This window comes from Sitophilus oryzae, unplaced genomic scaffold (genome assembly GCF_002938485.1).
Source record: "Sitophilus oryzae breed Bouriz unplaced genomic scaffold, Soryzae_2.0 scaffold_1657_pilon_pilon, whole genome shotgun sequence".
In the NCBI taxonomy this organism is placed as follows: domain Eukaryota; kingdom Metazoa; phylum Arthropoda; class Insecta; order Coleoptera; family Curculionidae; genus Sitophilus; species Sitophilus oryzae.
In genome coordinates this window covers 994,017-1,020,316 of record NW_022146344.1, presented here as the reverse complement: position 1 = coordinate 1,020,316, position 26,300 = coordinate 994,017, and the positions used below count along the sequence as shown (strand labels likewise).

The window sequence follows — 26,300 nt, the reverse complement described above, 5'->3', positions numbered from 1 at the left end:
ACTACACACATCATTCAACCATTCTATTTCTCTTTTAGGAATAAAGGCAGAGGGAGGGATATTATTTCATTTATAGTATTAATTTTTAGTGTTCTATTGTAGTATCTCCTAACATAGATGTACCCAACTTCTGCTGTAGCTATTTAAAATAATGTTTTTCAAACTAATATCCCTGAAAGGGTTAGGGTAGTTAACCACCACGTTTTCTACTTTTTTGCTGAGGCCCTGTTGTATAAACATAGCTTAAACTAGAGCATAATTGGACTCCGAAAATAGCTGAACTCGGCAATTCTATTTGGGTATATTTTTATTGCAATGTATATATGATCATAAGATGAAAGATGATAAAAAAAAACAGTTTAATCTGAATAGCATTTCTCATGGTATAATATTGCATTAAAAAGAAGTAACAGAACAAAAGTGAAGAAAAGTAGTGAGGACAACCTGTTACTGACTTCTTTTCTTAATTTTTTTATCTATTTATAAATCATGAAAATCTCTAATTTCAAGTTGTAAGATATTGTTAAAAAAAATTCCGTGAATAGTTTACTAAATGAACATACTTATCAACATCACAAATTTTAATACAAAAAATACATATTTACAGTTTGCCTGTATAACAATTATATAATAAATAGCATTTTTGCACGATATGTTACAAAATTTTTACTTTTTGTTTTACCCTAAAAAATAGTAACATTAAGAATTTTTTCACTACAAAATAGAGGACGTAAATAAAAACTGCCAATGGCGCATAAATATCTAACATATAATACTGATACCAAGATAGTTCTAACGAAGATACTCGTAAATGATGAGCTCCATCATGTCTTAAAATATACTCTATCCAGTAGATGGCGCTCTCTAAAGGTGCAGTCTCTCTGTCTCTCATTAGTACCGATTTTTGCATGGCTACTTCTTTAAATCTGAAAATGAAACAACAGTATTTAATACATTATTAATAAAATTACATCATATACTATACTTAGGATTATCAATCACTTCACGTATAGTTGTAATAAAGCTTTGTTCTGTAATTTTATGCCAGGGCAAATAGATTCCGAAACCTTTAGTTTCTGCATGCACAGCGTTCATGGCTTGGTCTCCAAATATGGGGATGGCTATGATTGGTACGCCATGATATACGGTTTCAATGGTGCTAGCGTATCCCGAGTGTGTAATAAATAATTTGACATTGGGATGTGCTGAAAGAATTAAATTTAATAAAATAATACCATACCATAAAGGCGCGTTTTCTCGAGTCAGGAGAACTGATTAAGTCACAGGAATTCATTACGATTGGAGGTTGAAACATTTGCTGTTACAATAACAAAATAAAACACTAATTCACTGCAATACACCAAAACAATTTACTTTTAACACAGGACGCACGTTTCGCCTAACCATGTTTATCCATTATCATCCGCAGATGTTTGTGTTGGTGTATGGTAGTGAATTAGACTTTTATTTTGCTTTTATTATTCCACAGGAGTACAGCGGACTTTTAAGCGTTTACACATTTGATGTCAAAAATTTTCTGTTATTTTCTATAAAGCTATACTTCAAACTAGTGATGTGTCGGTATTTGAGTAACGCGATTTTGTAGTGGTATTTTTTGCAACGTCCGTCGTGTCACGTTCCAAAACGAATCAGGAACTTGTTACTGAAGAACGACGATCATAATAACGGCGAAATTGTAAATTATTTATAATTTACAAATAAATTATTTATAATCGCTCTTGGAGTTGGCTCGAACCGCAGTAACCGCATAGCGACGTGTTTCGCTCCAGCCGTCGCGCTCCTAAAGTCGTGATTTCGTCGGTCACGAACAGTAGTAAATGGTACCTATGTAGCGACGCGTGCGGCCTCGATCGCGATGTGTTTCGTTCCAGCCGTTGCGCTCCTAGAGTCGCGTGTTCGTCTGTCGCGAAGAGATGTAACTGGTAACGACTTATACCTCGACGTGTTTCGCTCCAGTGCCAGTGGTTGTGCGACTGCTGGAGTGCTCCTAGGGTCAAGTTTTCATCTGTCGCGTTTTGATCGGTGTTGATGCTCCCGTTACAGTCGATACGTTACTTTCGGGATTGCGATTTTTGGTAGGTTTAGATACTAGGCATTTTTGATTGATAATAAATACATGTTAGATGGTTACAAATAAACACTTTTACAAAAATATAAAAAAACCAAGAAGAGGTATGACCCAAAACAATTTGTAAACCAACTTTTAAATAATTAAAAATATAATCCCAATTAGAGTTTTATAGTATGTAGTCTGCAAAGAAAGGAAACTGACTTTTTCTTATCGCTGCGGCTTTTACACTTGAAAGCTGAACAACTAATCACTATTGTAATAAGGATTATACAAAGCTCACTATACACAAACTATTAAAAATTTAACCAAATTTTCGCTGATGACCATCTCATGACTCATTCGTTAAAATGGCGTCTAACATCGCAAATTTTGCTGCAGTCCGTATATGGGCGTTACATGTCCTTGTATTTTTTAGTCATTGTAAACAATTGATATGATTTTACGTGTTTAGACAGTCATATTACATTTGTGCGCAATGAAATCAAGTGATTTGATGATCGTGATCGGTTGACTAGACTCGTATGAACGCTCTTTAATAATAAATTATAGAAAAGGTGTCATTTGAGTAGAAATTAAACAAAATCATTTTCACCATGGAAAGTTAAAATCAGTTAAAAGTAAATCATTAAAGTCAGTTTTTTAAACACTAAACTTATTCCTGTTCAAAAAGATATTCATGAGAAAAATGCTTACAAGCTTACCCAATATGTCTTGTTGTGGAAACCATTTTCCTATTTTCACATTTTTTGGCAAATCGGTTAACGTTTGGTCCTCATACTTCCACAAAACATTTTCTTTTAAATTTGAAAAAGCTTTCAAGATACTGGATTTCAAATTTTTAGGCATATCTTTACTATTAACATTAGAACCCATGCTGAAATAAACAACCCCTTGCGTAGAATTATCTAAAAATTCTTGTAAATCTGTAGGAAGCTTTTTAGGCGGTTTAACGTGAAAACCTCCTGAAACGCAAACGCCAAAAAGTTATTATTATAACAAGAATTATATTTTATGTAAGTTACCTATAAGCTTCATGCATGGTACGGAAGAAGATGGAAATGAAACACTTTCGTGACTATTTAACAGTACCAAAGAAACATTGAATAAAGCATCGTGTAAATCGATGTCGTCTGAAATGTACTTCTTTAAGAGTTGATTTTGCTGTGGATAAAACAAAATCAATTGATTTATATTGTAAATTGTGTTGAATAGGACGTTTTCAATCGCTGAATATAGGTCATTCTTGCTGGAAAACTCATAAGCATTTCTGGCGTATATGATGGTAAAGATGGATTACCAACGAGATGGTTTACCTGTAATAAAATTTATACTATATATAAATAGTCTACATGTGGAAAACTACTCAAAATTGACAATTATAGAAAAATGATAATTAAACTATGTATAAAAGGATAAAAGTAATCGATATTATTTATTAAATACGCAGTGTTTATATATGTCACACCCACTTAGCGTAATTGTCCGTTTCATGAAATGGATATCCACTTCGCGAACTGAAACCTAGCCACTTCGCGAACCTAACCTATCCTAACCTAACCAGTTCGCGAAGTGGGTATATCCATTTTATGAAACGGACAATTACACTAAGTGAGTGCGACATATACATTTCTTATACATTAACTACCTAAAATACGGAAAATTACTTAAATGGACAATAATAGAAAGAATCATAAAAAAATGAAAGTAATCGATGTTTATACATCAATTATGGAATGTAGACATATATACAATAATTTCCTACACAATAACATGTTTTCAATTACGTTGTATTAAAATTTAATTGATAACTTTTATTTTCTCCACTTCATTTCAACCATTTAGAATGACGAGTAAATTTTGTTTTTGGGAATTCGTGATAAGCAAAAGTCGCAAAATGGGGATCTTTTGAATGGAGTTCTCCATTGTATACTCGAGCAAAGAACTAGAATACAAGAAGGTACATTCTCTGTAACTGTAAAAATGATTCGCAAAAGACAGATTTACAGACAAGCAAGATACCCACTAAAGAACATAGACGACATTCCTTCTACAAAAAAATATTTAAGTATCGGATTAGGATTAATAATTAAAAAATAATAATATTCCTTTATTATTTTATTACATCATCACTGACGCGATCCCGGCGGAAATCTATAAGTGTGCAAGTAAAAAACTTGGCCATCTTGAAGCTCTCTTCGATGTCATATGGGAAAGCGGAGAGGTACCTCAGGACTTTTGCAAAGCGAATATAGTGAATATATTTAAGAACAAAGCAAGTGCATCAGACTGCGGAAATTACCGGGGAATTTCACTATTGGCTATCGGAGGAAAAATTCTTGCAAAAATTATGTCAAATCGCCTTCACCTACATATAGAAAAAATCCTTCCAGAATCGCAAACGGGTTTTCCCACCAACCGTGGCACCGTCGATTCCATATTTTCCATCCGCCAACTACAAGTAAAAAAGCAGCAGTCTAGACTTTATGTTGCATTCGTCGATCTAACAAAAGCCTTTGACTCTGTGAACAGAGATGCACTTTGAGCAATTATGAAAAAGTTCGGAGTACCCAACAAATTTCTTACAGTGTGTAAAAGCCTCCATAACAACAACCGGTCAAGAGTGTCACATCATGGATCACTGAACGATCCCTTCCTGACTAATACAGGAGTTAGGCAGGGATGTGTCTTAGCGCCTCTCCTATTCAACATATTCATGGCAGCGCTCTCAATTATAGTGGACAGCAGACTGCAGGAGAGAGGATTGGGCATTAGATACAGATATGACGGCGGTCTGTTCAACATAAAAAACTCAGGGCAAAAATCACGTACAAAATTCATCACAGAACTTCAATACGCTGATGACTGCGCTCTAGTTGCAAACACGTTACAACAATTACAAAAAATGTTGAACATATATACCTGGGCATATGAGGCTTTGGGTCTTAAGCTAAACATCGACAAAACCAAAATCATGTGCACTCCCCCAGAAGATAATAACAATGCTATAAAAATCGGAGAAGAACTATTGGAATATGTTGCGGAATTTAATTACCTCGGCATTTGATTTCGGAAAAGGCAAATATCGACTCTAAAATTCAGCGCCGGATTAGCAGCACCTCAAGAGCATTCTGGAAATTAAAAGACAGGGTTTTCTACAATCATGACTTGAGTACAAAAACGAAACTGGCAGTGTACCGAGCAATTATAATCCCCACCATGTTATATGGGAGCGAAACCTGGGTGCCGTACCGCCGACACATGAAGGCATTAAACAAGTTGCAACAGAGACACCTTAGACAACTCTTAAGATCCGGTGGTTACGCCATGTCTCAAACGTATCGGTCCTTGAAAAAGCTAACTGCGAGAGTATTGAAGTCATGGTTACAAAATCACGCTTAAGATTGGGCTGGTCACGTATGCAGAATGCAAGAAAACCGCATACCAAAATCTCTGCTTTACGGTGAGCTTGTAGACGGTAAGAGAAGGCCGGGTGGACAACTCAAAAGGTACAAGGACATTTTCCACGAAAACTTAAAGGGGATTAACATGCAGAATCATTGGGAAGAAGCAGTTCACAATAGAACTCAATGGAGAAGAATTGTAAACTCAGTTAACAGCGACAACCAAAAAGCAAGGAGGCAACAAAGCAATGATATTTTTGAATGTCCGGAGTGCGGTAGGCAAATAACATCACGTATCGGGCTTTTTAGTCACAGAAAAGCTCATGAAAGAAAACACCTTGCGTGACCATCTTTTGATGCGTGTCGAATACTCGTCAGCGAGTAATGGCAGTGTATATACATTATCAGTGTAAAATGGTATGTATATGATGAATTAATGGAATATCATCAACATCATCATTTTCAGCTTATTCATCCATTTCCAATTATGGTGTAGTCTCCCTTATATACTCTCTTTGTATTTATTGTATTTGGGCCCATCGTTGATTATTTTAGCTATGCGGGCTCAAGTTATCCTTGCTAATTTCCTAATATTATGATCCCATCTCAGGTTTGGTCTTCCTCTAAGTCCCTTAATTCCTAGTAGGTACTATGCTGTAATTTTTGTGGTCCATCTGTTGTTCTGCCCATCGCCATTTGAGGGATTTGACACTGTGGATGATCTATCATCTGGGTCTTTTGTCGTATCCACTCTATTCTTTTACGGTCTCTCATGCAATGGAATATAAGGAGCGTAAATTTTATTAATAAATGGCATAAAAAATGAGTTAATATTTAAATAAACTGGGTGTTTAGGATTAAACTAAGGTATTTTTATTTTTATATTTAATATATATTTTTGTCGCGTAATTTTTTTTTCGCCCGCTTCACGCGGAATCAGTAGTACGACGAGAGAGCCGAAGAGAAGTGTTCGAACCGCAAAATATCATATCGCAAAACGCATTTTTTCACGAACCGCACCTATGAAAATAATACAGTCCACTTAATTTAATCGCAAACACTGGTATTTTCATAAAATTGTTTTTGATTTGTCCTATTCTTCCACAAAAATTGCTTATACAAATTAAATCAAATTCACAATATACCCCCCCCCCCATATTACTTTTATATCGTTGAGAATCCTTCCACTAAATAAATTGTGCAGTGCCATATTATTGTTACGGACTCTCCGGGGGTCCAGAACAACACTATTTTCCAACTATAAACACAATACAAATTAAATACAACACACTGATATCTTTTTCTAGCTCCTTCACCAATTAGTCGCTAATTCGTTTATTTCAAAACCGTGTTTAAAACTAACTTTTTTCGAGAGCGGGAAGTGCTTTAAATACTCCAGCTGATGTTCTCGTAATTTTCGTCCCGGGGATATCTGTAACGTTCTTTTTGATTCTAGAAATTCGAATCACCATCGGTAATACAGAACTCGCTTCGTTCATTCTGCGGCAGATGTCGCCACGCTTCTTGACATTATTATTTTACCTGAATTGCAGTTCTATAGTGGTTATTTTCTTTTATCTTTAGAGTTTTATCAATGACTAAAGAATATATGGACATAATATAACACCCGAGACCAAATTGTTACCACGGCTTCAAACAGTGCCGTGGCCATATGTTTTTCTTAACTTAGCTGCTTAATGGGATATACATATTTTTGATAAATGATTTGACTATGCCTATGGTGTAGGCGGTCGGTGATATCATGCTAATTAATTACGAAAAAAAAAACGTATTAAAATGTTAACAAAAGGTAGAAAACTAGTATCGACGATTAGCACATATCAAGTACTTATAGTATCAGAAAAATAATTATTAAATTCAATAAGAAAACGCTAAAAATGTGGAGTGGACTGTTTATTTACTTAAGAGAAACGCTAACTAACTCTACCTAACCTAACTCCTAGCTCTTTCTTATCATTGCGTCTTTTACACTTGAAAGCTGAACACCATCACCATTGTAATAAGGTATATACAAAGTTCACTACATACAACAAATTATTAAAAATCGCTAAAATTGTCGCTATTGACGAGGTGGTGACTCATCCGTATGATCCAATATGATGGCGTCTAATGTAACAAATTCTGCTGCAGCCCGTATATGAACGTTATATGTCCTTGTATTCTTTAGTCATTGAGTTGTATAGTGATTTGGAGGTGTATATTTTTAACGTTTAATGGTCAATATAAGGAAGGACTTTTTTAAAAAATTTAGATGATTACAGATGAAAGAAAATTCTCATGTTAACTATGGGATTAATTTCTTAGAATAGTTTAAAACAAACATTACTATCATAAGTAATATCCTTGTATATGAATTTTTAAAGTAGCTCAACCTAAGACGTTTATGGATGTAAAGCACCAGATGGCGGGGCGTATTTCACAGTCTTTTACTACAGAAAAATATTTTTTGTTACTCTGAATTTTGAAGCGACCAATAAAAACAGAGAAAATAAAAATCGATAATTTTCGGACTGTGCCAATTGGTTACTAATCGACCAGATACTTTTTGTCTAGATATGCTATAAAAGCTGGTAATTATACAATTCGACCATTGTAAATACCCGATAAATTCCGCAAGGCCGACGAGGCCGATGCTTTTCACTGATAAGAAAAAAAAATGTTTGTTTAGGTAATTTGCGAGATATTTTTCTTTCTGAATGCACATTTTTAAAGTATTTTATATTCTTTGTCCGCTTGATCTATTATACTGGTCGCATCGAAGTTCTGTTTCTTCTAGTTTTAAAAAATGTTCTTATTTCTTTGTAGTTGTAGTGGTTGTAGTGTAAAATTAGATTAATTTTATTAAGTTTAATTATAATGTTTAGTGTAGAATACCAGAAATAGTTTAGTAGTGTTTTTAGTTTATTATTTTGTAGTTAAGTAGTAGGTGAAGGGATAATTTGGCTATTTTTTCTTTTTGTTTGATTAATTAGTAGTTTGATAATTTTTTCAGGGTAGAATACAAGAAGTAGTTGTGTAGTGTTTTTATAAGATATTATATTAGTTCATTTTGTAGATGAAGTATTTGGGTATATTTTCTTTTTGTTTTTCTTCTAATTGTAATAATTCTATTAAATATTGTGATAGATACACTATATCTTCCTTCAACTTCGTTGAAAAGTACGTTATCATATAATTTTGGTTTTCTGGTAGTAGAATATACGAAAAAAAAATCTGATCAAATTTATTTTAAATTAAATTAATCGAGTCTTATTAATCAAATTAATCTAGTCAAATAATAATAACATTTAGTTTCTATTAGTTTCTAAATACTATACAGGGTGAGTTTCCTACGATCGATGTTCTCTATGGGTATCTCGGAAACTACTGGAGATAGAGAGTCGGTTAAATGAGGAAAGAATAATAGCAGTTTTGTAGGGTCATAAATATGCGCCTTTCGGATTTTTCGGAGAAGTTCAAGGCTTACTAGATATTTCGAAAAAAACAAATTTTGGCTATTTTAAAACTTGTCTCTAATTCCATTATAATCTACCGTATGATCGAATAAAAACGGCGTCAACGATAGCTATGAAATGAAGATCGCTGTCATTTTATATGTAAAATTATATGGGAAATATCATCGATTGTCATTTCATAGCCATCGCTGACGCCGTTTTTATTCGATCATATGGTATTTTAGACAAAAAGTTTCAGATAAAAGTTGTAGATAATCACATACCTAATGAGTTTGTGTTTTCAGTTTTTTTTCCTAAAGCCTGTCATTTTTGACATATGACACAAACATTATGTTTTTTTTGTAAATGGAAACCATAGTTGGCCATGACTTCATAAAAAGCGCCATTTTTTAAGCTTTTCAGCGATATAGGTATAATATGTTTTTTTTCGAAAAATTACAAGTTATAGCCAACTCTTTTCTTTCTTGGCTAATTTTCATACCAATAATACCATGCGAGTTAGTTGGCACCGAAAACGTAAAAAGTTTTATATTTAAAAAAAATGAAATGATTCTTTTATAAACCTGCATTAAATCAAATTAAAATAGGTATGTAAATTTTTTTTTAAATATTAATTAACAGCCAATTAGCATTATCATAAATTATAAATAATGTACCAACATATCGAAATAATAATTTCTTTGTTAATACGGTTTAGAATTCTTAAAATAACAGGCAAAAATAATCCACAATTTACAATAAAATAAAAGTTTCGTTTAAATTTCTTAATCAACTGATCACTATTAAAGTTCGCAGAAACCCGGGCTATTTTATTACATTACTCTGAGGAAAATAACGAAAATAATCGATATTTTTGACTCCGCCCCGAAAGGTTCACGATTTGTCCTCCAGTTGGCAGCACATTTTGTCTAGTCGGTTGATCAACTTTAAGAATATATAAACAAGGGTAATATTATAGTCTTTGGAGAGAAATGCTTTGGAATATAAAACTTACCCAAGTACTTGTGCCAACAGAACTAAATAATATTAAGTGTCCCTCAAAATGATAGGCAAGTGCTTTAAGAGCGTCGTTTAAGAATTGTCCCACGATGACTGCATCGAATTTCTCCCCAGAATTCATCAACTTTTGCATATTCTCATGTTTAAACGTATTTTCCGTTAGTTTTAAACCAATCTTGTTCATTATGTATATAGCCAACAATGGATTAATAGATGGTCTTTCAAAAAGATTTACAGCTTTTCTCCTTTCTAAAATAGTAAATTGTAAATTTATAAAATTTTCGATCACATCAAATTATATCAACAGCAATGTAAAATAAACCTGATCTAGTATGTTATATTCTACTCTTAGTGGTAAAAATACTACGGATACTACGTAGTACCAGGTAAAACAATACTTCACTAAAATGCCAGTTACACCAATTCGTGGGATAAGGAAAATATGCAGAGAAAAAACTATAATAAATATTTGAAACAATAAAAGAAGAAGAAATAAACTAATCAAAACGAATTAGGGATTAGATATATGTGTATCTGTATTACTATGTACCCGTCATAAAAAAATAACAATAAAAACGCACTCGAAGACGCATACATTCCATAAAATCTATTTCTTATTTAGTTTGATTTTGCCTTCTTGATCGTCAAAATTGGTATTAATTATGGCAAATTTTGATGTTTTGGGAAGACCAAGGGGTGTTAGAAGGCGTTTAAATATTGAAGAAGAAATCAGAGCCACAACTTTACTGCAGGAGGGTCGGTCGCAACGATACGTCTCACAGCTTTTTCATGTTACAATCGCTCATTTCCAGACTATGGAATCGACACAGAGAATATGGTTTTGTGGTCCGCAGACCATATCCTCAACGAGTAAGGCGGACAACGAGGCCAGAAGATCGGTATCTTTTTCAAGCCGCTCTTCGTGAAAGAATACTTACCGCAAGATACCTACAAAATCTTACGATCGCCACAGGAACTCGAATTTCAAGACTGTAATAAATAGAATGCATGAAGTTAAAATTCGATCAAGGCGAGCAGCTGTTGTGCCGCATTTATCTGCTAATGATTGTAGGGCACATTTTCTGTCAAAATTGAATGATCTGCTTTACAACATATGTCAAAATAATAAAAAAAAATATAATTGTTTGTGGCGACTTTAATATTAATTTTCTGGAACCAACATCTGACGTCCAGAATTTCAGGGATATGTTACTCTGTTACAGTATGTCTAATGTTATCAATGAGCCAACGCGTGTTACAGCAGTTTCAGTTAGTTTAATAGATTACGTTTGTGTTAGTTATAATATCGATGATGTAAATGCTTATATATGGGAAAACTGTCTGTCTAATCACGCTGCCCAGGTAATAAGTTTTACTGTTCCAATTAATTTAGATAAACAATTTTCTTATAAACGTTGTTACAATGAAAATAATTTTCGTATATTTAGAGAATACCTGAGTCGCGAGGCTTGGCATGAGGTATTTCAAGATCCTAATATTGACCAAGGCTTCTGTGCATTTTTAAACAGTCTTAAATATTACTTTGAATTATCGTTTCCGTTTAAACGATTAAAGAGTCATGATGGAAACGGGCGAAAGCTTTGGATTACTCAGGGTATTAGGAAGTCCTCGAAAACTTTGAAAGCTTTATTCAGAAAGAAAAATTCTACAGAGTATGATAAAAACTTATATAATTCGTACAATAAAATATATCGGAGGGTTATTAAGCAAGCTAAGCTATTGTACAATTCTAAGGTATATTTTGAATCGGATAACAAGTCAAAAGCTGCTTGGAAAATTATTAACAATAATATCCATAACACGAAAAAGATAAGAACTGTAAATTATTGCATAAGAGATGAAGAAGGCTTGATGTTGAGTGACCAATACGAAATTGCAAATTGTTTCAACCATTATTTCAACGATTTGCCAAAAAAGTATTCCATCGACAATATAATACATCGAAGTCAGAGGAGCAAACGCATAGAATTTGAAATAATGGATGTAGTTGGGAAGTTAAAAAACTCAAACTCCGCTGGTCTTGATTGTATTTCTTCTGTAGTCTTAAAAACGAGTTGCTGATCTAGTACTAATTCCGTTGACGTATCTGATGAACTGGTCATTTGAGGTAGCTATTTTTCCTGAATCTTTGAAGATATCTAAAATAGTTCCCCCCATTATTTAAAACATCTGATCCCCTTAATATTGAAAATTATAGACCTATAGCAATTTTACCGACAATTTCAAAAATAATAGAAAAATTAGTTCATGGACAAATTATGGTGTTTCTTAGGAAATATATAGTTATTATACAATTGCTTTATTAAGTTCATTTCAGCATGGTTTTTGCGAAGGTAGATCTACTCATACTGCAATTTGCGAATTTCTAAATAATTTGTACATGAAACTGAATGATCGCGCGAAGAGTATCGGTCTTTTTATGGACCTCAGTAAGGCTTTTGATCTGGTGGATCACACAATGCTTTTATCAAAACTTCATGATTGTGGCTTGAGAGGTAAAATCTACGAATGATTAGGGTCTTATCTGTCTGACCGTCAGCAGATTGTAGAGATCTGAGCCAGAGTTATTTAAAAGCAAGTTGTGGAATTTTTTGGTTGACAGAGTTTTCTATAGTCTGGAGGAATACGACGCTTACAGCAGAGAACTTTAGCGTGTTTTTTTTTTCTTTTTTTTCCCATTTATGTGTATTTTTAATATAAATATTGTCGTGAAAAATTTAGTAAGTATTAGTTATTATATGTAATGTTTTTGTAGACTTGATCTATACATGTAAAACATGTCTTAAGGATTTAATAAATTATTATTATTATTATTATTATTATTAAGGATATTTGCTCAAGAACATCTTCACTGGGGCGTGGATCAGTGGAGGCGCGTTCTTTTTACGGTCGAAGCCATAATGATGTTCGGAGAGTATACAGAAGACCGTATGAAGGGTATCTGGATACAACAGTCAGAGAAGCAATTCATTTTGGTGAAGGTTCCGTCATGGTATAGGGAGGTATAACCGTAAAAGTGAATCCGGACTTGCACGATACAGTTATTCCATCCTAAGCATGGTCAAAAATTCATCTTACATTCTACAGGCCTCATTCTGCAAGAGTAGTTACTCGATACCTAAAAGTCCAATATCACAATTATGGATTGACCTGCTAATATATATAATATATAAATAATAGACCTAATCTCAATCCTATTGAATCAATCCTACTAAAGAGAAGATTACAAATTTGTTCCTCAAGAGATTATTCGGAGTCTCATTTAGTCTTTGCCAAATCGGTGTGCAGAAGTGCGTAGAAACCGCGGAGGACACACACATTATTAGGAAAAAAATATTTCCGTTGCCAATAATTAAGATAGAAATGGTTTAACATTGTTTGCGAGACATATTGTAGTCATCCATACCGTCGATTCCATATTCTCCATCCGCCAATTACAGGAAAAAGTAAAAGAGTAGCAGTCTAAACTTTATGTTGCATTCATCGATCTAATAAAAAAAGCCTTCCACTCTGTGAGCAGAGATGCACTTTAGGCATTATGAAAAAGTTCGGAGTACCCAACAAATTTATTACAATGTGTAAAAGCCCTATAACAACAACAAGTCAAGAGTGTCATTATCATGGATCACTGAGTGATCCCTTCCTAACAAACACAGGCATTAGGCAGGGATGTGTCTTAGCGGCTCTCCTTTTCAATATATTCATGGCAGCGCTCTCCATTATAGTGGACAGCAAACTGCAGAGAGGTTTGGGCATTAGATACAGATACGACGGCGCGGCGGTCTGTTCAACATAAAAAGACTCAGGGCCAAAACGCGTACAAAATGCATCACAGAACTTCAATACGCTGACGACTGTGCTCTAGTTGCAAGTACGTTACAGCAATTGCAAACGTTTGAATTGAAATGTTGAACACATATACATGTCTGGCATACGAGGCTTTGGGACTTTAGCTGAACATCAATAAAACTAAAATCATGTGCACTCCCCCGGAGGATCATAACAATGCTATAAAGATCGTAGAAGAACTAATGAAATATGTTGCGGAATTCAATTACCTCGGCAGTTTGATTTCGGAAAGGGCCAATATCGACTCTGAAATTCAGCACAGGATTAGCAGCGCCTCAAGAGCATTCTGGAAATTAAAAGACAGGGTTTTCTACAATCATAACTTGAGCACAAAAACGAAACTTGCAGTGTACCGAGCTATAATAATTCTCACCATGTTATATGGAAGCGAAACCTGGGTGCCGATGCCGTACCGCCTACACATGAACGCATTAAACAAGTTGCAACAGAGACATCTTAGACAACTCTTAAGAATCAAATGGTTCCATCAGTCTCAAACGTATCGGTCCTTGAAAAAGCTAACTGCCAGTGTATTGAAGTCATGATTACAAAGTCCCGCTTAAGATGGGCTGGTCACATATGCAGAATGCAAGAAAACCGCATACCAAAATCTCTGCTTTACGGTGAGCTTGTGTAGGTTGTTAGCTGTTACGGTAAGAGGAGGCCGGATAGACAACTCAAAAGATACAAGGATATTTTACACGCAAACTTAAAGGGGATTAACAAACAGAATGAGTGGAAAGAAACAGCTCACAATAGAACGGAATGGAGAAGAGTTGTAAACTCAGTTAACAGCGACAACCAAAAAGTGAGGAGGCAACAGAGTAATGAGATTTTTGAATGTCTGGAGTACGGTAGACAGATAACATCACGTATCCGGCTTTTCAGTCACAGAAAAGCTCATGAAAGAAAACGCCTTGCTTGACCATCTTCTGATGTGTATCAAATACTCGTCAGCGAGTAATGGCAGATGTAATCATCCATAATGTTATAAAAATACAATTTTCAGCAGTTTGGCTGAGGTTCATACACTACATTCAAAGTTAATTTCTATGGAATATATTGGTAAGTCTATTATGTTTAAATAAATATTATATTTTCTTTATTTAAACGAAATTTATCAAAGTGATCCCTAATAATTTATTTAGAGATAAACTATATCACTGTATTTAAAATAATTAACGCAAATATATCAAATTTTGTATTGTGTCGTAATTGCAGAAAATGGCGTGTAAATTCAATTTTGATACTATATTTACCAGCATGTGCTTCCAAAAATCCAGTTAAAACAATTTCTCTGTAGGAACCCTTCTCTGACTGATACTTTTCCCCAAATGGCGACACTATTGTGACATCGTGACCTGCGTTAGCCAGTGCTTTCATTAGGGTGCTTTCTAAAATATAGTGGCTTCTTCCAGGAACAGGAAATATTCCCAGAATCCTTGCGGCTGGACATAACCATGCCAGTGATATAAAGCTAAACGGATAATAAAATGTAGAATATTAACTCTACGGGGTGACACGTAGTGAAAGTGAAAAAATATACATTTCCGCGGTATTTTACGTAAAAAGGTTCTCTTAGTAAAAATCGCTACGAGTAATAATTCTCAAGATATTTGTAACCGAAATGGTCAATACGTCATTATTAACAAAATTAAACCTGTTGATAGTTATTAGACCTACAAAAATGTATTCTTTTTCTTATAAGAAGTGTAACACAGGTACGGACAAAAAGTTAAAAGCACTGAAAAACTTATCTACGCCTCTATAAGTAGGAGTCATACGAGTATCAAAGTCGGATTTCTCATATCTAAAAACACCCAGACACCAATTTTTCTCAAGATATGGACGCTAGTTCAGAAATTATTTAGAAAATAAAATAAAAATGAAACTGGTACACGCTGTAGCTCCGAAACGAAGCATTTTACGACCTAGTTAGTTTTATACAGAGACGAATGAAAAGTTATTACACTTCAAACCATTTAAAAAACATGTAGGTGGCGCCTCCTTCAAGTTGGAGTCATATTGACATCGAAATCAAGTTTCTCATGCCAAAAAATACTCAGACACTAATTTTCATCTAAATATCGACTATAGTTCAGAAATCATTTGGAAAAAAACGAAATAAAAATGAAAGTTCTACACCCTGTACCTCCAAAACAAATCATTTTAGGACATGAATGTAACTTTTTCACTTATTTTTATCTGAAGAATTTGCTAACATAAAAGCTCATGAAAGAAAACGCCTTACGCGACCATCTTCTGATGCGTATCAGATACTCGTCAGCGAGTAATGACAGTATGTATGTATGTATATGTATGCTAACGAAGTTTTCCGAATACAATTCCGACCACCCTGTATATTATATTCACATTAATAGTATGTACAGGGGGGTCAAATTGGACGCTTTTAAAGGGAAACACTTTTTTCTATAGGAGGAAGACGAAAACTAATATCGGTGTCTGAAGCTCAATTTTTATCAAAAATATGATGGTGAAAACCGCACATCGATATATGTTACCGAGTTTGTTACCGTTTCGGAATTACAGGGTATTTTTCAAAAATCTGCATTTTTAACAAATCGCTGTAACTTTTTTGCTATGGAAAATTGTATTTTTATGAAAACATTTCCAAATCACCTTTTTACGTAGAATTTAATGGTTTATGTATATATTTTTTTAAAATTAAGAATTTAAGAGTTATCCACAGAAAAATTGATTTTATATTTGGGACACCCTGTATATTTTTAATTCACTAAAAAAAAACTTAAAATTACTTTTCCAAAAATTTAAAAAAATATATACCTAAACTATTAAATTCTACGTAAAAATGTGCTTTGGAAATTCATTCATAAAAATACAAAATTTTCCATAGCAAAAAAGTGACAGCGATTTGTTAAAAATACACATTTTTGAAAAACATCCCGCAACTCCGAAATATTAACAGAGATCGATGGACGGTTTTCACCTACATGTTTTTGATAAAAATTCAGCTCCGAACACCGATATTAATTTTCGTCTATCTTCTCTACAGGGTGTCCCAGAAATAAACGCAAGTATATTAAGGGGTGGTAGATCTGGTCAAAAGAAACATATTTTCTCTTACCATTTTAAAATAAATTGAAAATATTCGCGATATTTAACTTTGAAATTTAAAAAAATAATAGCAACATTTTGAGAACTGCCGGCAGATATCGCCAACTACATCCAATTACCCGGATCAAGCCCGGATCTCACGCAATTCGACACCCTATGTTGTCATATGGACAAGAAAGTATATTCTTAAAAATAAGTCATAAAATCACACCAACTGAGGAGTTAGGCGGAGATTGCAGACGTGCATTATATTTTAAGATTATGATATTATTACACAAAATAAATTAAACGAAAAAACTTACCCAACATTAAAAAAAGTTACTACTTATGACAGATCGATGTAACTGTGACAGTTCTCTTTTTCGATACACACGTAACTAAAATACACTTCACTGTGCTGCTTTACTTGTACACGCTATTAAAATAACTGCTAAAATAACAGGCCCCATTTCTAATACATTATTTTGATATAGGCACAATTTGAACCAGTGATTTACAAAACACCTTGAAAAGCTTTGAATATCTTTCTGAATGAATAAATGTTGAGAATTATATTGTCTCTTCCCATACAGCACACTTCGTCCCAGGGACGTACATTTTATGTCCATTTTACGTCGGTACGTCCCGGGACCAATTAGGGAGTACTATGTACGTACAAAACTGTACGTACATAGTACGTGCCCCATGTATGTACTGTTTACGTACATTGTAGGACTTCATAACGGACGTACATGCGAGTACGTACTACGTACGTATCTTGAAAATTTTTGACAACGCATTACAAAATGTTATTTAATTTTAATATCATGACTCATGACTGGATTATTTTGGTCAGATATACCTAATAATAATGAATGGACTGGATCAGTGGATCTTTTCTAGGCTAACGTTAATTAAAGTCACTCTCACCTACCTCTACTTCTTTTATTAATAAATTTAACCCGACCGCTATAAAAAATGATTTCCTAAATTATCCAATGACCATAATGCATGACAGCCTTTGAAGAAATGTGATGGGTTAAAAATGCAATATATTATGCAATCAAGCTGCTAAAACAGGAAAATTATGCAGTCCTATGTTTAAATTTCTCGGTAAGTTATTCGTTCACATTCGAGTCTGGACGGAATCGGAAGTCGGGCGTTTTCTAATGGCGTTTTCGATTGGCAGAGCTAGTGAGCTAGTGTATTTCCATCTTTTATTAATCAACGTTAAAAAATAAAAACAACAATACACTTAGTGCCCACCTACTTCGATCCAGTTTTCGATTGTGTTGTGTGAGTGGGTGTCATGGTGGCCGGTTCGGTTTTGTTTGTTTTTTTGTTGTTGCCTTCGTTGCTCGTTGTTTCAAGGTAAGTTAAAGTTTAATAATATAATGTGGCGCAAAGATACTTCTAGCAAATATTGCAAAAGGGCAAATGTTCAAATTAAGCGGTTTGAAAGAGCTCTTCAAGAGGCTCCATACCCTAATCAAAATACACAGCCTTCATTTAATCAGGCATCTTTCCTTCAATCTTGTAATGATCAACATAGCACATCAGATGTTTCAGTTCTTGATTTACAGTCTGAAGATTCTCTGCCACATCTTAACATTAGCGAAACTGACACAGATAACCCTCGAGATAACTTATGTTGTGTATCTCAAAGTTGGGAATCATCAGATGAGTTACATGACACTGCCACATTTAATGTGACTATTATATTTCACCTAGCACAGTCACAACCTCGAATGATTGAGAATCGGCTCATTCAATTTTTTCAAAACAGAGGCAAGAATTATATATTTTAATACTTTTTTTTAGTTTTCTTTTTGTATTTTTTAGTTAGAAGCAGTTCGAGAATAAAAAAAATGAAATATCTATCAACATCCAATAGAAGACAGAGTACGCTAAGGGTGTAGTTGCCGGACCGAAGCCAGACTCACGGGTGTATCAAGACATAAGGGATGACCTTGTATCTGAGTTTTTATATTAATAAATATTTTAAGCTGACTTCAATTGAATTATTTCTAATTAAATTCCTAGGACCTATACCTCGTTGAAAAATGTACGTCCATAGTACGTACATTGTACGTACTTTCGATCATTTTACATCCAGTTTTGGTCCGGAACAGAACATAACATGTACGTATCTGGAATGTACGTACATGCGACGTACATAGTACGTACTTTACTTCATCCCAGGAACGTACCGGTGATGTACAAAGCGTTGGAAAATGTACGTCTCTAGTACGTACATAGTACATACCTGTACGTACTTGTACGTACCAGGGACCTGACGTTCGTCCCAACATTACGTACCAGGTACGTACATAGTACGTACCAGGTACGTACATAATACGTACCGTGGCTGTATGGGTTATCACTACTTTACGAACAACTACTTTTAATATATGAAAATACATGTTTCACACAACAATTTTAAATACATATTTTGTTTTTTCGCTATTTCTTCGATATATTTCGACCATGCCATCGACAGCCAACCGTCAGCCAACCGTCAGCCAAAAGTTCGGCGTGTCAACTGGTTCTTAGTCCTTTGAGGCGGCGCGCCGGCGCCGACGTATCGAGTTTGCGTCATGCGACGATATTAAGTCAGATTACCGTAGTTTCAACAATTTTAAATTCAAAACATTCGAAGCAATCAAATCCGTATTAAATTTTAAAAATAAAACAGAGCAACATGAAAGGAAACAAACAAAACAAAAATTAATCGATTATTGGTTGGGCCTGTTTTCGATATATTGAATTCTAAATTACGATAAACATTTTAGGAATTTCTTTTTTGTGACCTGATTGTGAATAATATGATGAATCATTTTATTAAATTTATTCTAAAATAAAGTTATTTTGCAGCATAACAAAGATTTTCGCAAACGTCATAAACGTAATGTTTTAGTTAATATTCGGTGATTTTTGTTTTCATTGAAAGGGTAAGTACTAAAAATAATCAATACGATTTTTTTTCTAGAATTATTATTAATCAGCATTGATAAAAGATTAAATTTAACATTCCTAATTTTTTGTGTAGAAATTTGTCTATTAATTTATAAATATAGAACTATGTAGAATGTGGATAACACAGGAGGTTGCAACACTGCAAGGTTTGGATACATCGTAGAGAAATCTCAGGTAAATATACAAGTGGCACTAAAAAGTTTTTGAAAATTTTCCGGAAATTGTGAAGAAAAATTTTAAATTTTCAACAATTTTTTTCTCGCAAAAAAACCTCGTAGGCATGTATACTGCCAGTTAAAATACTTGCTCTTATTTCTGAGACATCTTTAGAAAAGGGTGTTTCCCTTTAAAAGCGTCCAATTTGGCCTACTCTGTACAGGGTGTCCCACTAAGAATAGCTCTCGGCTTTATCTCGGAAAGTATTAGTCGTAGAGCTTGCGGAAAAAAATATCTATAACTAAAGAGAGCATGAGAAATTGCTGGAAATTATTTTCAAGTTTGTAGAGCGGCCGCTAGAGGGCGCAACTGCTATTAAAAATAAGAAAAAGGGACACAATTTTGTCCAGATAACGGATATTATAAATAATGGATTTATAATCTTCAGTAAATTTTGCATATTTTTGTTAGAACCATTTTCCGCTATCTGACCAAATAAAGTGGTGGGGAAAGGTTAGATCTGTTTCTATTTGTTTAAAAGTGTTTTGGTGTATTGTGGTGAATTAGTATTTTATTTTGCCAAAAAATGTTAATAACTCCGGACTGGTTGATCGAAATCCAACAAATGAAGGCTCGTTTAAAAGATCGTTTCTTACTCTATATTATACCATATAAACAATAAAAATAATCTTTTGAACGTAGACGCTAGGGGGCGCTGTCTTAGAATTTAACAAACATTGCGCGTTTTTTCGAAAAAGTTAAATGCGATAGTATATATAATTTTAGCTGATACTAAAGAGTAATAAAAATTTAAAAATTCAGCGAAAACCGCATCTTGATATCTTTTTTCAAACCAAAGTTATTAGCAAAATTATAATAAATAGGTACGAAAAAATAAGCCCTTAATTACCTTGTCTTTCTAACACGGTATCCCTAGCCCTCATGATGACCATTCTAATAAAAAATAAGATAGAAAAGATTATTTCATTCAAAAAATCAACAATGTACCAGAATACCATAATACTAGGTGTATTGATATCTAATAATTAAGATATTAATGAGAGTGACTAAGAAACGACGCCTCAGTGAATTCATGGTAGGCTTTGGAAAAAAGTTGCTTTTAAAGAGATAGTTTAAACTCAAAATAATATTATATCAACAATTTGATAGTCTCAGAAGCGTTTTTTATCTTTTGATTGCTTAGGCAAATAAAATTCATTTGAAATTTAATAGTTTTTTTAAAATATTATTTAATTTATATAACATTATTATTAATTAATATATATATAAACATAATCAAGTAATTTATCAAAATATTTACATATTATTCTATTTGAATATAATATAATAAAAGATAAAATCCACGATTTAAGACAGTAATAAAATAATTTTTAGTAAATAAAATAGTACCGTAAAAATTTGCTGTACACTTTTAAATAATAATCGTTGGGTACAGTAAAATATGTAAAACATTACGTGCAGAAAAAATAATCCATTACCAAGCGTAAATATTGATAAAAAATAATCTTAAATTAATTTTTTTACCTAATTATCAAAATCCAGCACCTAATCACATTGTTACTTGATAACATTTTAAATTCTACTGACTTTTAACTATCATTTTTCGTATTATGTTGATAACCTATTATTATTTTTATCTCGGTGTTTACCATATGAGAATGTAGTAAACAATAGACTGGTAATATCTCAAACGACGTTCCGTGAATACTGATTAGTGATTTTTCATCGATTAAATAAATAGTTTGTCGCTTTAACAGATCGAAAAAACCTGTTTGGTGGTTTTACTAGCGCAAGTCATAGTATTACAAACTGTGGTATCTATCAACGTATAAATATAATACTAATATCCTCTGCGATAACTGTGGGACATTTTTGAAAGAAATATATCTTTTATAATAATAATAATTTAAAAAAATCGATTTTTAAAATATTACAAAAGACACGTAAAAATGTTATTTAGCATGAAAAGGTAGACGTACATTAAATTTATAGCCGCCTGCTATACAAATATTTTTTTTTTCGGTTTTTTAACTGAGTATCTTGACGAAATGGTGAATGCGCGTGCTATCTACAAGGTCCGGCAAAATAGTGCATCGGGCATCTCGTAAAATAAAAAAACCTATGAATTGCGTTTAAGTGTTAACTTAAAAAGTATGTATTAGGATGCATTTCAGGAAAATATTTTAACATCTACGGGGTGACTCAATAAAGTGAGATTGGGGAGGGATAATTTTTTTATTTTAATTTTTGGCTTCCTTTCAGATAACTTTACATAATCCTATGATATGGGTAAATATATTTCGATAGTTTCAAAGATCTTAATAAATAAATAAAAAAAAAATATATATATTTTGCCTTTCTTAAAAAAATATTAAAAATACAAGAACTCTACTCAAAACTTTATTAGATATTTACTTTAGATGGTCTTTATTTACTTTGCTATAAATATGGTAATCGTAAATCATACAGGATGTTCAAACTTGTGCGCCAAACTTTCTAAAATATTTTTTTTTCGCTTTTTTAAATGTATATTAAAATAGTATATTATTTTTTCTATAGATGGAGAATTAAAAAATGAACATTTTTTTTATTCAGAGTATTTCAAAATTTTTAACGGTTTCGCAGATATTCGCGGATAATATTTCATATGGCATTTTTCACAGTAAATATTTATCAAAGCCACCCAATGATTTTTGCTCTCGTATTTTACCGTTGAAAGAGGCATGTGAAACCATTAAAAATTTTGAAATACATTAAATACAAAAAAATGCTTATTTTTAACTCTCCATCTAATAAAAAATAATATACAGGGTGTTCCATTAAGAAAAACAAAAAAAAACATTTTATATTTTAGAAAGTTTGGCGCAGAATTTTGAACACCCTGTTCAAGATTACGACATTTATAATTCTCTGAAATGGGACATACATATCGAAGCTTTGTCGAAAAAAATGAGCCCTGCCTGTTTTGCATTAAGGTCTGTTTCTAAGGAGCTTAACTTGTCAGTGGCTAGAACTGTTTATTATGCACTTTTTGAGTCACACCTCAGGTATGCCCTTCCATTCTGGGGTACGTGTTGTGCGACTCAATTTGACCGCATTTTCAGGCTCCAGAAGAGAGCTGTTCGATATTCACTGGGACTAAACAGCAGAACTCATTGCCGGGACTTTTTAAAAAATTAAAAATATTGACTCTTCCTTCCTTATTTATATTTGAATCCGTTTGCCTAATACGTAAACATGTATCAGCTTCTCAAGAAAGGCCATCTCACACTTATCCACTCAGGAACGCGGAGCAAGATCTTTATCTACCTACCCCACGCTCAGAGTTAGTTAAAAGTTCAATATTATACAACTCGAAAAAAATGCACAATCACCTGCCATTTGAAATCAAATCCATAACATCATTTTTTTCATTTCGCAAAGCATTGAACTCTTATTTACTAGACAAGGCTTTCTACGCCGTAAATGAATTATATTTTGAAAATTAAATTTGATCTTGTAAACACTGGTCTAATGTTTGCTATTGCTATATTTACTAATGACATCGAAATGAATTTATTTAGGGGCCATTGATATTTTACTATAAACTAGCTAAATATTTTTGAATATTATTTTTATTTTTTGTTCTTTGATATTATAAACATTTATAAATGTTTATTTTAACAATAAGACTGACAATATTATTTGTATAATGTTTTGTATTATCTTTTGTTTGTTTGTTTGTGTACCTTGTTTTTTTACTTTGTTTGTTAGTTTACCTTTGTCTACTAATTGAAAAATTTTTTGACAATAAAGGCATTTATTTATAACGAACTAATTTTAGACCATAGTAAATACCTAATATAGTTTTGATATCAGGAGAGTTGTATTTGTAATAATTTTTTAAGGAAGGTTCAAAAATGTATATTTTTGATTTATCTGTATTTCGAAGGGGATTATAACAAAATATCAAGTGTGCTATATTTTTGGAAAGGTAATTTTAAATTCTTTTCAGTTAATGAAAAATGTAGAGGGTGTCCCAGATAAAAAATCAATTTTTCTGTTGATAGCTCTTAAATTATTAATTTTAAAAAAATTATACTTAAACCATTAAATTCTACGTGAAAAGATGCTTTGGAAATGTTTTCATAGAAATACAAAATTTTCCATAGCAAAAAAGTTACAGCGATTTGTTAAAAATGCACATTTTTGAAAAACACCCCGTAACTTCGAAATGGTAACAGATATCGATATGTGGTTTTCACCATCATGTTTTTGACAGAAATTGAGCTCCAGACACCGATATTAGTTTTCGTCTATCTCCTATAGAAAAGGGTGTTTCCATTTAAAAGCGTCGAATTTGACCCACCCTGTACAAATACAAATTTGTAATATTCCACAGGAATAAACAAAACAACATACATAAAACGAACTTTTTATTAATAATAACACTTACTGAATATTATACCTTAAAAGTTGATTAACTAACTTTAATATTATTTTATTAACCAGTACCTTTTGACATTATCTATCTTCAGTACTAAAATCCTATCAATCCTATCGCGCGATGTCGATATTTTACAGCTACTCCAGTAGTACATATGTTTAGTACGATCCTTGTACTTATCTACGACGAGCTTGTATACAAACTTTATTGATGGTAACTTTATTGGTGTATAAGACTTTCTGCCTGGGCAGCGGGTATTAACCTTAGGTATTAACTATAAACTGTGCTCTGGGTCTACAGTTAATTTTCTCTGGATTTTTCATCCACTTTACTTTAAAAGACACAAAACACACGTAATAACATGAATCAAAATGCATCATCTTCCAAAACGCAGATATTTGACATTAAGTTGACACAAAATTATAACCTATAATTTGGCAAGACTTTGACAAACCACAAAAATCTAAAGGCGAGTTCATACGCATCGGCGTCCGTTTGTCGTTCATCGTTCCGTCAAACCAATAAAATTAAAATATGATCTGTCACTGTTGAAATAAACCAATAAAACTGGATAAAAACAACAAGAGACGACGTATGACGGATTTATATTTAAACCCATCCATAGTTAAAAAATATTAGAAACTTTTTTTAGTAAAATAAATAGATTAGTATGGGACGTCATCTGCTTTTCTTCTGTCATCGTCTGTCGAAATCTTACATGAGAAAAAAAACCAGAGTATACGTACTTTAGATTTGCACTTAAACAAAATTCTCAAGTTTTTTTTTATTCTAGGAGCTAGAGAGACCCTGTAGATTTAGTGGTCTTACAGAAATGTTAGTAAAAATACAGTTAAAAAAACAATTGAATGTTTGCAGAAGCAAATAAATATATCTCATTTTATTTAATCACCTAAGAAATAATTTGGTCCAAAAAATGTTAGTTGTCTAAAAAGTACAGAAACGAATAAGTTCTATTTTAACTCCTTAAATTAAAAGTTCCTCGTTACTCCTCGTTTAAAATTATTCATCCTATTAAGCCCTGATGCTGATCGTCACTACGTGGATGGGCGAAAAGTCGGTTTTTGGGCTAACCTTCAAAAGAAATACCACAAATGTCTTTTTATGGCGATATAAGTTCGCCTTCTCCCAGTGCACCGTGGATAAAGTCTAATTATAAACGTGTACTAAATAAACTGGCACAACTGGCGACGAAACAATCCTAGCTTAAATCTCTTGGTTAACTTTGGCGTTACTACAGATAAAAAAAATCGCAATACTTGATAAAAGATAAAGTCGGTTTTTGGGCATTTTTAACATATCAATCAAATATTTAGCTAGTCTTAAAAAAACATCCTAATCTAATCAATTTTATACATTCTACCTATAATCGAAAACGTAGTTTATTATCATTTATTGTTGTATTAAGTATCGGATACATCCTGTGTTGCCAACCAACAGAATAATGCCAACTCATTAACTAAATCCCAAACATAAAGTAGACGGAAGATTCGGTATACAATTTTAGAATAATTAATATATTTCTATAATTAAATATATTATATTCATTCTCTCTATAATAGACACAATAATTAATCAAATATTATGATTTATGTATTACTATTTTTGACGCCATAGGTAGGTGTGGTGCATTCTCCGGCAAGGGCTGCCAACATAGGAGAATACCGTAAACAACTGAGTTATACAGGGTCCGGCAATAGTGCGTTGGGCATCTGTAGCTTCTAGAATAAAAAACTTGGGAATTTTGTTTTAGTGTAAACCTAAAGTATGTACTAGGATGTGAATTTCAG

General features: G+C 32.9%; 1 protein-coding gene across 1 annotated transcript; it reads right to left on the bottom strand.

Moving 5' to 3' along the window:
• Positions 1-542: 542 nt before the first annotated feature.
• On the bottom strand, positions 543-21,836 carry LOC115880735 (2-hydroxyacylsphingosine 1-beta-galactosyltransferase-like). Its single transcript, XM_030898013.1, is given in 8 exon segments — positions 543-926; positions 986-1,205; positions 2,794-3,054; positions 3,115-3,312; positions 3,315-3,405; positions 9,964-10,217; positions 15,098-15,315; positions 21,591-21,836. Coding segments are annotated over 8 exon segments (1,560 nt in total). The 5' UTR covers positions 21,638-21,836; the 3' UTR covers positions 543-655.
• Positions 21,837-26,300: the final 4,464 nt, after the last annotated feature.